Source organism: Rhagoletis zephyria, unplaced genomic scaffold (assembly GCF_001687245.7).
Source record: "Rhagoletis zephyria isolate East Lansing unplaced genomic scaffold, Rhagoletis_zephyria_1.1 Rzeph_scaffold_01513, whole genome shotgun sequence".
NCBI lineage: Eukaryota > Metazoa > Arthropoda > Insecta > Diptera > Tephritidae > Rhagoletis > Rhagoletis zephyria.
In genome coordinates this window covers 79,225-90,919 of record NW_016158597.1, presented here as the reverse complement: position 1 = coordinate 90,919, position 11,695 = coordinate 79,225, and the positions used below count along the sequence as shown (strand labels likewise).

Here is an 11,695-nt window from a genome sequence, read left to right as displayed (position 1 = left end):
TTTGCATTGATGATTACGATATATCCAAGTAAACGTTTCTAAACATGTGTATGTACGTACATTTTCCCTTCACAGCTGGCTGAATCATATCGTTCATACCAATGTTGCTATGCTCGCTATACTCGATATGTTTACTTGCTTCCGTCAGTATCCAAGTCGCACGGCAGGACTCACGGGTACTATTATATTTATGGTACTCTATATAATTTGGATGCATATAGTGCGCTTTTTCTCCGGTCATTGGGTATATCCACTATTGGAAATTATTAATTTACCAATGCGATACTTAATGCTGAGTGCTTTATTGGGCTTCACAGTATTTTGCTATTTCTTGGGTGAATTTTTAAATAAAATAATTTGGAGTCCAGAGTTGCGATTGCTGAGAATGAAGAGTGCAAAGATCGAGTGATCTGTTACGTCTTCACAAAGGAGTTGGAAATACTATTAGACTTTCGCAAACTGAGAAACGCTTGAACAAGTAATTTTAATTAAACTTCAATTTTATTTTAGGTAAGTACCAAATAAAATGATTGGTATTTTTTTATTATACGATTTCGCAATTACGAAACAATTTTTCTTTGAGTATACATGCATACAAAATTTTAAGAATATAGTTTTGTTAATTGTAAAAATTGTTTAGTCTTAAGGCACTAACTAACTTACACTTAACAATTACAAGGTTTATGTAATTAACTATATACATATATGCCAGTGTACTGCACAAGCCGATTCATTTACGTTCTCAAGCTACTTGAAAGAAATACAAGCGCCACTATGATTCACACTTGTTTCAAACAACCCAATTTAAATCATAGCTTGAACGCAAACGAAAACGGTAGCAGCGTTGGACATACACCTGTTTGAAGTAAATCAAGTCCGAATATGAGTTGAAATTCAACAAGCAAGCCTAGCATTTACTTGCTTGCTTCGAACCAAGCCCAGTGAATACAAGTAAGCTTTCAGGTAGCTCGAAATGTAAGTAGCTCGCTGCAGTACACTGATACATGTCTATGCATGTAATTTTCCTGTATTAGTCACTTTCGTATTCATCACACCAGGTATTTTATATAAATATGTATACAAAATAAATATGTTTATAAGTCAGTTCAAGTTTGTAATATGTATGCATATATGTATATATGTATATTATTTTGCAAATTCATTATTCGTGTTTTGCGATATACGTGTGAGTATTATTCAGATGACAATTTCAAATGATGTAAATGCTGCAGGAAGTGCGCTTAGGAGTGTAAAATTTTATTATAGTAGTATAAAAGTTGAACCTAGTGTCTACTGATGTTTCAATTAAGTCTAAACATTATAATGTTATACTGTTTAGTGTAAAATACTCTTCCTAGGAGTAATTAAAAATCACACCACAGTGCATTTTAAAATAAGTACAAAATCAAAAAGTGATTTCTGAGATTGAAGAACGTTTAGATCAGCGGTTCCTTTCAGATCTTATTGAGCATTATATGTTTATATGAATGTATGTATGTATGTGCTCGCCCATTCAACTCTATTTCGATGGCAGCAACAATAATTTTAGTTTCTCGGATTCGCTCAACAACATTGCTTCCTTGTGCTTATTGTTGTTGTGCAACAACGTTTGCATTTCGGTTGCATCAACTGCCTCATCTGCATATTCACTTTTCTGGCGCACACCCTTTGCATTTAATTGTCGCATAGCCATTTTCAGTTCATCTTCGTCGTAGGATGTTAAATTGTGCGTAGCTATTTCAAAGGCATTGGCTTGTATACCCACATCGCAGCTAGTTTTGCTGCTTCGTGAATTTGGCTTGCCGGTAGATAGTCCGGAGTACGAGCTATGTAATGTTAAGACCAGTGGCAAGTCGAGTTCAGAGGATGTGCATGATGAAGTAAAGGAATCAGCAGCATCACAATTGAGATCTCGTGCTAAATGCAAATTCATATCGGAAATATTAAGAACATTTTCATCGTCCTTCTGCAATGCGGCGACTGCAGCGACATTCGAACGCCTAGAACTTTGTTTTCTTCCTTTGCCACTGCGTTGGGAACGCCGATTATTGCCATTGGCCATTACGGCCGCCGCAGCAACAGCAGCGGAACTGGTAGCCTGGGATTTTCGTGAATGACGACTGCGTGTGGAGTTGCGAGAATTTCGATTTGTGGCCGATTCATTAGACTGCTGCATATTTTTTAGTAAATTTTCTAACGCTATTTGTTTTTTAATATTGCGCTCATGAATATCTGTGTCTATTTCTTCGATTCGTGGGCCATTGCGAGGCTGTGCATCTATATTCCCGCCGTCGTTGTAGTCGTCACTTAGATCTTGCTTCAGTACTACGTCTAAGCGGGAATCTTGAATTTTGAATGAAGCATGAGAATTGTCCGCATCGGACGAGCTGCTTAAGCCTTGCTGCTGGAGGAAAGGCATTAAGAACTGGCCGTTTTTGGCCAAAAATGCACTGATATCAGCGGGATCCAAACCTGTAGGGTAACCGTTTAATTTTTAAATCCAAATTATAAGCAATTGTATGTATGCATATACTCACCCGCATTTGCGCTGCGCCGCTTCATCATTTTGCTACCATGCNTGAGAATTGTCCGCATCGGACGAGCTGCTTAAGCCTTGCTGCTGGAGGAATGGCATTAAGAACTGACCGTTTTTGGCCAAAAATGCACTGATATCAGCGGGATCCAAACCTGTAGGGTAACCGTTTAATTTTTAAATCCAAATTATAAGCACTTGTATGTATGCATGTACTCACCCGCATTTGCGCTGCGCCGCTTCATCATTTTGCTACCATGTGTATGATGCTTCTTTGTACTTTGATGGGCAAATAAACCGACTTTGTGACTTGCGTTCGGATATGTAGTCTTTTTCAAGGCAATGACTTGCGACTCAATGGAAGTGCTGCTCTCTCGACGTCCACTATATTTACGGCCAGAAGTGGCTGAGGATATAAAGTCGCGTCGTTTTTGTGAGCGCTTGTTCGTGGCAGACGCCTGTTTACTGCTGTGGTTGTGATGATGATGGCTGCTTCGCGAGCGCGAGGCAACTTTTGTTTTCATTTCGGCGATTTTCACAGATACCTGAAGGTTTATATACATTATACTTTAAAATAATCGGTTAGAGTAGTTTTGAATGACAAGAACGCACCTGAGAGTCCACAGAATTTCGTCGCGATTCCACAGAAACATGACGTACGCTAAAACTTATTTCTGAGTCAACGGAATTTTTTCGAGGGCCTTGACTGGAAGAGTTTGTGGTTCCCGCACCGGTGAGAGCCATGCGACGCTTAACAAATTGTGGCAAATAATTTGCCCATGTTGAACTAATTTCATTTGTTTCAGAAGAATTTAGATCATTTACGTCGAAGTTCAAACCTACAGGATCGGTATGTGTATTATACAGAGTAATAGAGAGCCTCCCCTTATCCTCAAACTCCTTGCGTTTGGCCCAAGTTTGGGCAATAACTTTGTGTTTTGGCATTTTAACATCCTCGGCGACTTCGTTACCACATTTTCTGGGGAACAAAAATTGCTTAAAAAAGTTGATAACATTTAGTAAAGTAACCTACTTTCTTATGTAACGCCGCCAAGTTTCTATTGATGAAGGTGTCCAGCACCATGTTGACATGACAATCCCCGATCCAAAGAGGCAGAGTAAATGCAGCTGCAACAAGGCAATGCTGGGCCGATTTTCAATTCTACACTGCTCTTCGGTTGAAATGCGGCAGCTGAGAGAAGAAACGTTGTTTTAAAGATTTTTTAGTGAAAGGAGTACCGAAATGCCAATAAATTACTCACATAATGAACATCCGCAAGCTCTCGGCCCATTGGTGGGAGTTTCGAAACTCATTTACGTGGCATGCAATGGCAGCTAGTATAAATAAAAGCGTAAATACCGAACAGAGCCCCATCCTCACAATAATTAGATGAATCTTATTGCTTGCCGATGCCGATTTAATGTCGTTTGCAAAGTGTTTTAATCCAAAAAGCATTATCATGCCGCGTATGACAAAGTAGCCACCTACCAATATAACGCCGCACAATGGTCCCAGCAATAAGCCAGCTCGCATCGGATGATTCAAATACCCAACAAAGCAAATTCCAACAGTACTATTGCCATCTACTTCACTCAGCGCCATTGTGGTGATGGTTAGCACAAGGGGTAGAGACCACGCGACTAAATGAAAGTAAGAGCCTTTTTTATCAATACGGTCCTGAACGTTGCCCACAGCTCGTAGGTGCCAAGTGTACGTAAGAAAGACAAACCAAACCATCGCAGCGGTAAGAAAATAGTATACCAGCACAAAAACGACGATACAGGAAAGATTCTCACCGGCTGTGGGTTCCGAATGACGTAAGGTGCCATCTTTGCGGCACACGATATCTTCGCGCGACCCGGGTGTAAACTGTGCCAACCACCTAGTGAGAAAATTGTATTAAAAAAGTATCTACTATGTTAACCCATGTTTTAGAATTAGCTATTAACAGTTCCGCTTTTTATTTTGTCACTCACCCCAAACATACAATCATGAAGCACAAATTGATGTAGAATACGATCAGTGCTGGATATTTATTTGCATTCTCCCAATCAATTACGAAAGTGGCCACCACAAAAAAGTTTGCGAGACAGCATATTGTACCAAGCCAACTAATTAATTTATGTATTTGCCGATGCTCATCATCGGTGTACAAAGGATCTTTGCATTGCACACCACAACCTTCAATGCCAGGATAGTTGCTACTACTCGATTCTACTGGCACCAGTGGAGCGAGACAGCTACCAGTAGCATTAAATTTCATCTCTTGCACATCGTTCGTACACTTTGGAGGAAATAAAGTTTCATTACAACGTAGAAACTCGGGAAAATATGATGTGTTGTAGAGTATGCGACACGGTTCCCAAGTCTTGCGACACATTTCTACCGAAGGCAGATACACCATGTCCTTGCCATTCATTTGTTCACACTTTGGCATAAACACGGAGCAAAGAAATGGCTAAAACACATTCGTTTTTGTTATTAGTTTTCGTAGTTGTTAATTGCAAATTATATTAACGTACCTGTATGACTGCCCAGCATTTCGGTACATTTCTCAGGGCGCGATAGCTGTGTAAGTGCTTCAACATTTGCTCCTGATTCCGGTAGTCAGTGAGATCAAGGCTAGTGAAGTTATACGGAATTTTAGCACCCAAACAAGTGCTGTTGACAAGCTTTTCGCAGCGTCCATGTCGCACACACTGTGTGTGCTGCATATCCAAACCGCGCCCATCGAACCAAGGTTTATTGTCTCGATTCGTTTTTCCATTTATACGATAATTTATTGTACCATTTATGGGCTTCAAATCAGTTTGTATGGCCAAAGTGGTGGTGGTGAATGTGGCAGAGAGGGCGTTAGCGTTCCTAGAGGAAACATCGGCCAGAGTGTTGGCTAGCCGAAAATATATGCATAAAATCAAATAGCAAGCGAATCTTCGTGGAAAACATCTGCCAAAGCTGCAGAAGAAATCGGAATTCCTAGAATTATGGCAAATGAGTACAGACAAATGATCTCTGGGCAAATCATAATACATTTACATCGCTGCTGGCTGAACGCGGAAAAGATCGTTGGCACAATAAATAATAGATATTTCAGAACAACATTTTTGTGTAAATTATATTTTAAACGTGCACTTAATATTAATTAAAACACAAATTCGAAGAAAAACAAAAAATGTAACTGCGGAAATAATCGCTAAAGAAATAAATGACAAGCGGTGTAGCAGCAGCAGGGCTGCCAATTTCGCTCAAACCGTGCCATTCTTGGGCCGATGGCGAATTTATACAAGGTGGTCAAGGCGAATTTATACAAGGTGGTGTTGATGGCGAATTAAATTTTCGCCTAGCTACTACTGAATGTCAAAATGATGTGTTTGTTGTAAACAAGGCGAATTCATTTTACAACAAACACATCATTTTGACATTAAGACGTACCTCGGCGAAAATCTAAATTCTCCATCAACACCACCTTGTATAAATTCGCCTTACAGATGGTGTTACTGGCGGATTTAGATTTTCGCCGCGGTGCTTCCTAATGTCAAAATGATGTGAATTCGCCCTCTTTACAACAAACAAAATATTTTGACCGAGGCGAATATATACAAGGTGGTGTTACTGGTGAGTTAGATTTTCGCCGCGGTGCTTCGCAATGTCAAAATAGTGTGATTTATTTTGTGTTTGTTGTATTATCAATTCGCCTTGTTTGCAACAAACACATCGTTTTGACATTAATAAGTACGGCGGCGAAAATGTAAATTCGCCAGTAACACCACATTGTATAAATTGACCTTGATTTTGTCATTAGGAAGAACCGCGGCGAAAACCTAATTTGGCCATTAAAACCATGTTGTATAAATTCGCCTTGCTTAGGCCTATTTTACTTCAATTGGCACTTAATTTTCCAATTTGGCACAAAGTGTTAAAATGGCACGTTTCAAATATAGAAAGATTTCAACACACTTTTATGAAATCCTTTGCGTGTACTTCTTTTTCTCAACCAAAATCTTCTAATTTCTATAGTGTATGCGACTGGTTTATCTTACTTTGGCATTGGACTTTTGTTTTCGGAATTTGTTTCTAATATTAATGCTAAATGCGACGAATTAAAAAGAATGGCACCGTTTTTGGTACTTTTATTCAATTTGGTGCATTTTGGCATTTTTTTATCCTCAATATGGCACTTTATAGCCAAGTAGAGTTGACAGTCCTGAACATCGGTCGGAGTTGCCATATTATTGATAAAAAAATGAAGTGAAAATAGCAAAATATGCGATTTAATATGAAATATCGTGTGGACTTTTTGAACAGTAATAGAATCTTATACTCATAAAAATACATTACATTAGTTGCGTTCCCTAACTCGCAAGAAGTTGCAAGAATTTACAGGAATTTACCAGAAAACGTTCCCGTACTCGGTTCTCTGGCTTCTTTTGCTTTTTGACAGTTTTACAGGTTTTAACACAGAAAAGTTGGGCAACGCAACTATTATTTATGACGCATGTAATGTATTACTACCCAGTGAGAAAATGTAAGGGTTGACTTTAGTGTACATCGACATGTGTGTGTTTTAGCAAAACTATAATGAATTTTCTCATGAAACTTTACGAGGATGCTAAGAAACCGATATTTTTACATAAATTAGGAAATTTGTTGTTCAAATTTTTTGCACTTCCATTAACATATTTTCATATAAAAAGTGCAGCCAAAGAACGTCAACTTATATTTCATAATGACCTCCACAGCATAAGGGTAGGTTTGAATATGCGCTTTTTAAATAACAACCTCTAAAAAAATTTCAATTATGGAAATCTTTTTTTAACAAAAATGTTTGTTTTTCTTTGGAAATACATAATAACAATCCATATTTTTTGCAGTTTTTAATAAACAGTATTAAAAAAGCAAATATTTACGCCTGCGTCGATATTTTTTATAATATAAAATAATTAATAAAAGGAAAATTTGGAATAAAAAATCCCGCAATTTTTAATTAAAAATTTTCGGCTGTGGCTCTATTTAAAAAAAAAAAATTAAAAACCTAAAAAAAGGGTAATCAGTAACCATAAAAGACAACATTGGGGCGGCAGCCCCAGGTTTACCACACACCTCATCCTTTCGCAAGGCTACATCGCTGGGGCGGTAGCCCCAGTTGGTGCACACCAAAAGGAGAATTCTATTTGGTTAGGGTTATAATCCTAAAGCGCGGCCTACAGAGAAAGGAATTTGACGCAAAAATACTGTGGACGCAAGTAAAAATTTTCATGATAAATCGTCTGGCAGCACCAACTTCGGTGTTCAGTTGCAACCCTCGCATGTTTACTACTTCACTACTTTTATAAATGTTTTATCGTGGTTAAATTAACAAAAAAAAGCATGCTACTCAAAAGAAAATGGTCATGTGCATTAAAAGTGCTTACACTTAAGTCACAATTATCTATTTCACGCACTTTTGGATGATAAATTCGTTGCAATTTGCATCAACATATTTGGTGAATTTCCCAACTTTAACAACAAATTACTTAAAAACTATAAGTGGGCGCGGGTTGGGGTCTTCACGTTTAGAATCAAAAAAGAACTAATTTTTTGAATACATTAGGATGCGTATTACATAGTTAGCAGTAATATTATCGAGAACGCATAAGAAATACATTATTTTATTTATCACACATGTATTAATGCATTACTACTTTTCCGACTGGGTAAGTACTCTCCCCACTGGGTTCATTTCAATATCTCTCCCACATCCAAATCCAGTGCTCATGAATTCTATTCGCTAATCATAGGTTCCTATGTACCAACTCATTCATCGGCTTGCCATGCCCACAATTGTTTGTGTTTGTTTGCGGCGACGGTCATCTTAACTGTGATTTAGTTCATTTACCGATTCAGTGACTGCAACAGAGCGGCCCGCTGGTCGAAGAGCACCTCAATGCAATGCATTACTTACGGCCTAACATGCCTCTAATTGAGGCTTAGTAGCCGACGCATCGATTAGGGCAACCGCTTTCTCTGGCAGAGGGTTGTTCGCCGTGCCAAATGTTGGTAGTAGGTGGAGAACGGCGTTTACATAGCTGGGTTGGCGATTGGGGTCAACTATGAGGTGCATATTGCGTAGCGAACTGTTTACTGTCCGAAGAGTGCGTACGTTTGAATGTCGATAGGAGAAGGTCGCATAATTGCATACACAAGCTCAGTGGATGTAACGGGGCGCAACGTAAATACATACATACATATGTCTTGCATTTCGAAAGCACATGTATGCCTTGGAAATCAATTAGTGCATTAATTTCAAAGCCGCTTAGCATACCAAAAAATGAGAGAGAAGGTACAGATTAGATGATAATCGCATTGAAAATTAACTTGGAAATGTGCTTAGGTGAAACAGCTTATCTTGAGCTATCAAACGACAACTGAATAAGCGGCAATTAAATGCCTCATTTGATGCGTACTCCATTTTATAGATAGATTTGGAGGTGCAATGCAAATAAATGTTATTGAAGATACATACATATATTCGTAGATATAATAAAATGGAGTTTTGCAAATTTTGAAGCTCAAGCAAATTATTTTTGCAGTAAGGATAATTAGCAGTACGCGCTGGTCAAAATGGTCACAAAAAAATGTAGAAAAAAGGTTTTTTTTCTTAACAGCGGTCGCACCTCGGCAGGCAATGGCAAACCTCCGACTGTATTTCTGCCATGAAAAATAGCTTCTCGTAAAAATACAAACGGCGTTCGAAGTCGGTGTAAAACTGTAGGTCCCTCCTCTTTGTATGGTATGACCACATCAAGGCGCACAATCGGAGGAGAAGCGCGGCCAAACAATAACATAAGCGTGTAAGCGCCAATCTATTATTATTAGAGATGTCTTTCGAATCCTTCTATAAAAGATTTTCATTTTCGGTTCAAATAATTTGGTTATGATGACAGAATAAGAATCTGGAGAAAAATTAGATGGGGGAGAAATTTTGGGTTAACCTTATCCAAGCACACCGTCGCTATGGGTTTTTGTATTTAGACAACGGTTTTTTAAGGATAAAAATAAAAAATGAGCAGATCGAATTTCTCATTATTATCATCCAATCGATCTTTTTTAGCGTCATTTTAGCTCACGTTTTTTTTTTTTTGGCTCCCGCTGACCGTGTACTACCACACTCTGAACGCCTAAAAAGTCGACCCAGATATATTACCTACTTTAACTTCTTGGAGAGTGCTCTTGAGTGATCCTATACGAGTGCAAGTACATAAATCAGTTGGCCTCAAGTGTTTTTAAATTAAAGCTTTCTAGGTTTGATATCCTTTGAGATATCATTTATAATTAGCCTGTTCCCGTACTCCAGGATTTGCAGGATTTGCGTTTTTGAAGGAACTGGTATTTTCACCTTTAATAAACCTTATATAAACGTGGCATACGGAAATTACTTTGGACTAGATCCTACAAGACCGGCAAATCCAGACGTTCTGGAACTCACTAAATATGAGATCTATTTTTTTTTTACATTTACAAAAATGTATAGTATATATATGTATAGCTGTTTTGAATGATGGTAATTACTCCCACGCCTGATTGGCTGCCAAATACAAAGCAAATAGCGTCTGTACGTTCAGTATGTAATCCACTTGTGTTTCAGCGGGCCCCTCCACCTCGAAATGCTGGCACAACGTGCGCACATAATGCGCAATATCTCCATCTTCCAGGCAACGCTGATAAGCTTGTTGCACAGCACCACTTGCATCGGCATATGAGCGCGGCCAGTTGAGCAACAACGGCTCGATCTCCTTCCGCGGCTGTACATCGTTCACCATTTGTGTCATATGCAACTTCTCAACCTCGTTGATCCACTTGTCGAGATCTTTGGGCGATTTAGCTGTCGGAATCAGAGAAGCTGACGTGGTGCGCGCCTTAGCAACGCTTCCACTGAGCACCGAGCGCAATTTCATATTGAGCAAACTCGGTTCCGATTGATCACCCGAGGGCTCGTCGAGCACATAAAGACCCATTTTATACAAGAAATCATTGATTTCCTGCTTACGTTGGGGTTTCAGCAGTGGTGGTGTAGTGACTTTGAGAAAAGCATCCACGTCGCCCACCGATGGCACAAAGTCCGGTATGAATGGTTGCAGGCGATAAGGCGTGTCAATACACTGTGGCGTATATTTTAGTATATTCGGAAAGAGATCTTTTAGTTCTTGATGCACAGTTAATTTATCCCATTGCTCTGGCTTGATGGAAAGTTGCACCTCTGGCGCAGATACGCGTGTGGCGTCACCTGTCCCTTCCATGGCCTCGAGATGCGGTTGCGGCGACACGGCCTCATCGGATTCACTTTCGGATGGCACAATCAGAGGTCCAGCGCGCGCTGGTGGTTTTGCTGCTGATAGAGACTTCGCTGCGCTGCGTATGCTGCCTGGGCGTGTCTGTGGGCGTTGATTGGCTGTGCCACCGGCTGCTGCTTCGTTGGTGAGCTGTGCGTGTTGCATTTCGCTTACATCATCGTCGTCATCGTCGTCATCATCCTCGTCGTCGTGATCAATAATGTCCTGCAACAGGCCATCATCGTCAGTGGAACTGCCGTGCAACTGGAATAAGGAAGGTTAAAAAAATCCATTTTATCAGATGATAAGCAAATGGAAGTGTAAAAAAGCTTATCACATTTCTTTGACGCAGAGTAGCAGCACGACTACTGGATGCGGCAGTTAAGCGTTGTGAATTTGCCGTGCCAATATTGCGACCGCTGCTGGTGCTTGGCATTCGATCCATTCTAAAGTGATTTAGGTTCTTCGTGTCGGCTCCGTTTATAGTGATTTCTTCGTCGTAATAATTCATTTCGCGATAACTATGTGAACTATGTGAACAGTTGGGACAGCTATTGAACTGCTGACCCCAGTTATTATGCGTGCGATGAGGGCAAAGCTGCTTCCAATAACTTGTCAACTACTGGACTTGAGCTATTTATTTTCCTGTAATTTTTGCTATTTAGAAATCTCACGCTGCTGCACTTTTTGGTGGCTTTGGGTCTGTTTACCTGTTTGTTTGCACCGGTTAAGAATGCATGGTTGTCCAGGCAACTCGATGTGTGTACATATGTATGTATGTATGCATTGATACGTTACTTAATGCATACATATGTGTGCGTGTGATTTAATGGAAAGGCAGCACATCCGCTT

General features: G+C 39.6%; 3 protein-coding genes across 4 annotated transcripts in view; 1 reads left to right on the top strand and 2 right to left on the bottom strand.

Moving 5' to 3' along the window:
* LOC108364264 (androgen-induced gene 1 protein) overlaps positions 1-516 on the top strand; it is a 1,696-nt gene extending 1,180 nt beyond the window's left edge. For both annotated transcript variants that reach the window (XM_017617864.1, XM_017617863.1), the window contains exon 4: positions 76-516. In XM_017617864.1, the coding sequence (XP_017473353.1) occupies positions 76-409 (334 nt within the window). In that variant the 3' untranslated portion in view covers positions 410-516. The remainder of the gene's footprint in view (positions 1-75) is intronic.
* An 832-nt stretch (positions 517-1,348) lies between these two features.
* On the bottom strand, positions 1,349-5,746 carry smo (smoothened, frizzled class receptor). The gene is made up of 8 exons (XM_017617871.1): positions 5,571-5,746; positions 5,057-5,510; positions 4,511-4,992; positions 3,796-4,416; positions 3,567-3,725; positions 3,146-3,512; positions 2,754-3,078; positions 1,349-2,472 (listed from the first exon to the last, which is right to left on the bottom strand). Coding segments are annotated over exons 1-8 (3,363 nt in total). The 5' UTR covers positions 5,573-5,746; the 3' UTR covers positions 1,349-1,519.
* A 4,332-nt stretch (positions 5,747-10,078) lies between these two features.
* IFT46 (intraflagellar transport 46) lies at positions 10,079-11,476 on the bottom strand. The gene is made up of 2 exons (XM_017617873.1): positions 11,181-11,476; positions 10,079-11,107 (listed from the first exon to the last, which is right to left on the bottom strand). Exons 1-2 carry the CDS (start codon positions 11,352-11,354, stop codon positions 10,079-10,081), a joined length of 1,203 nt encoding a protein of 400 aa, XP_017473362.1. The 5' UTR covers positions 11,355-11,476.
* Between the last annotated feature and the right edge of the window lie 219 nt (positions 11,477-11,695).

Bases quoted from the DNA above. Each gene is read 5' to 3' on its own strand.
- smo (XM_017617871.1), bottom strand. The intron at 3,513-3,566 runs GTAGGTTACTTT...TTTGTTCCCCAG, and splicing joins TGGCGGCGTTACATAAGAAA to AAAATGTGGTAACGAAGTCG. The intron at 3,079-3,145 runs GTGCGTTCTTGT...ATAAACCTTCAG, and splicing joins GAAATTCTGTGGACTCTCAG to GTATCTGTGAAAATCGCCGA.
- IFT46 (XM_017617873.1), bottom strand. From the start codon at position 11,354: ATGAATTATTACGACGAAGAAATCACTATAAACGGAGCCGACACGAAG. The intron at 11,108-11,180 runs GTGATAAGCTTT...TCCTTATTCCAG, and splicing joins CTACTCTGCGTCAAAGAAAT to TTGCACGGCAGTTCCACTGA.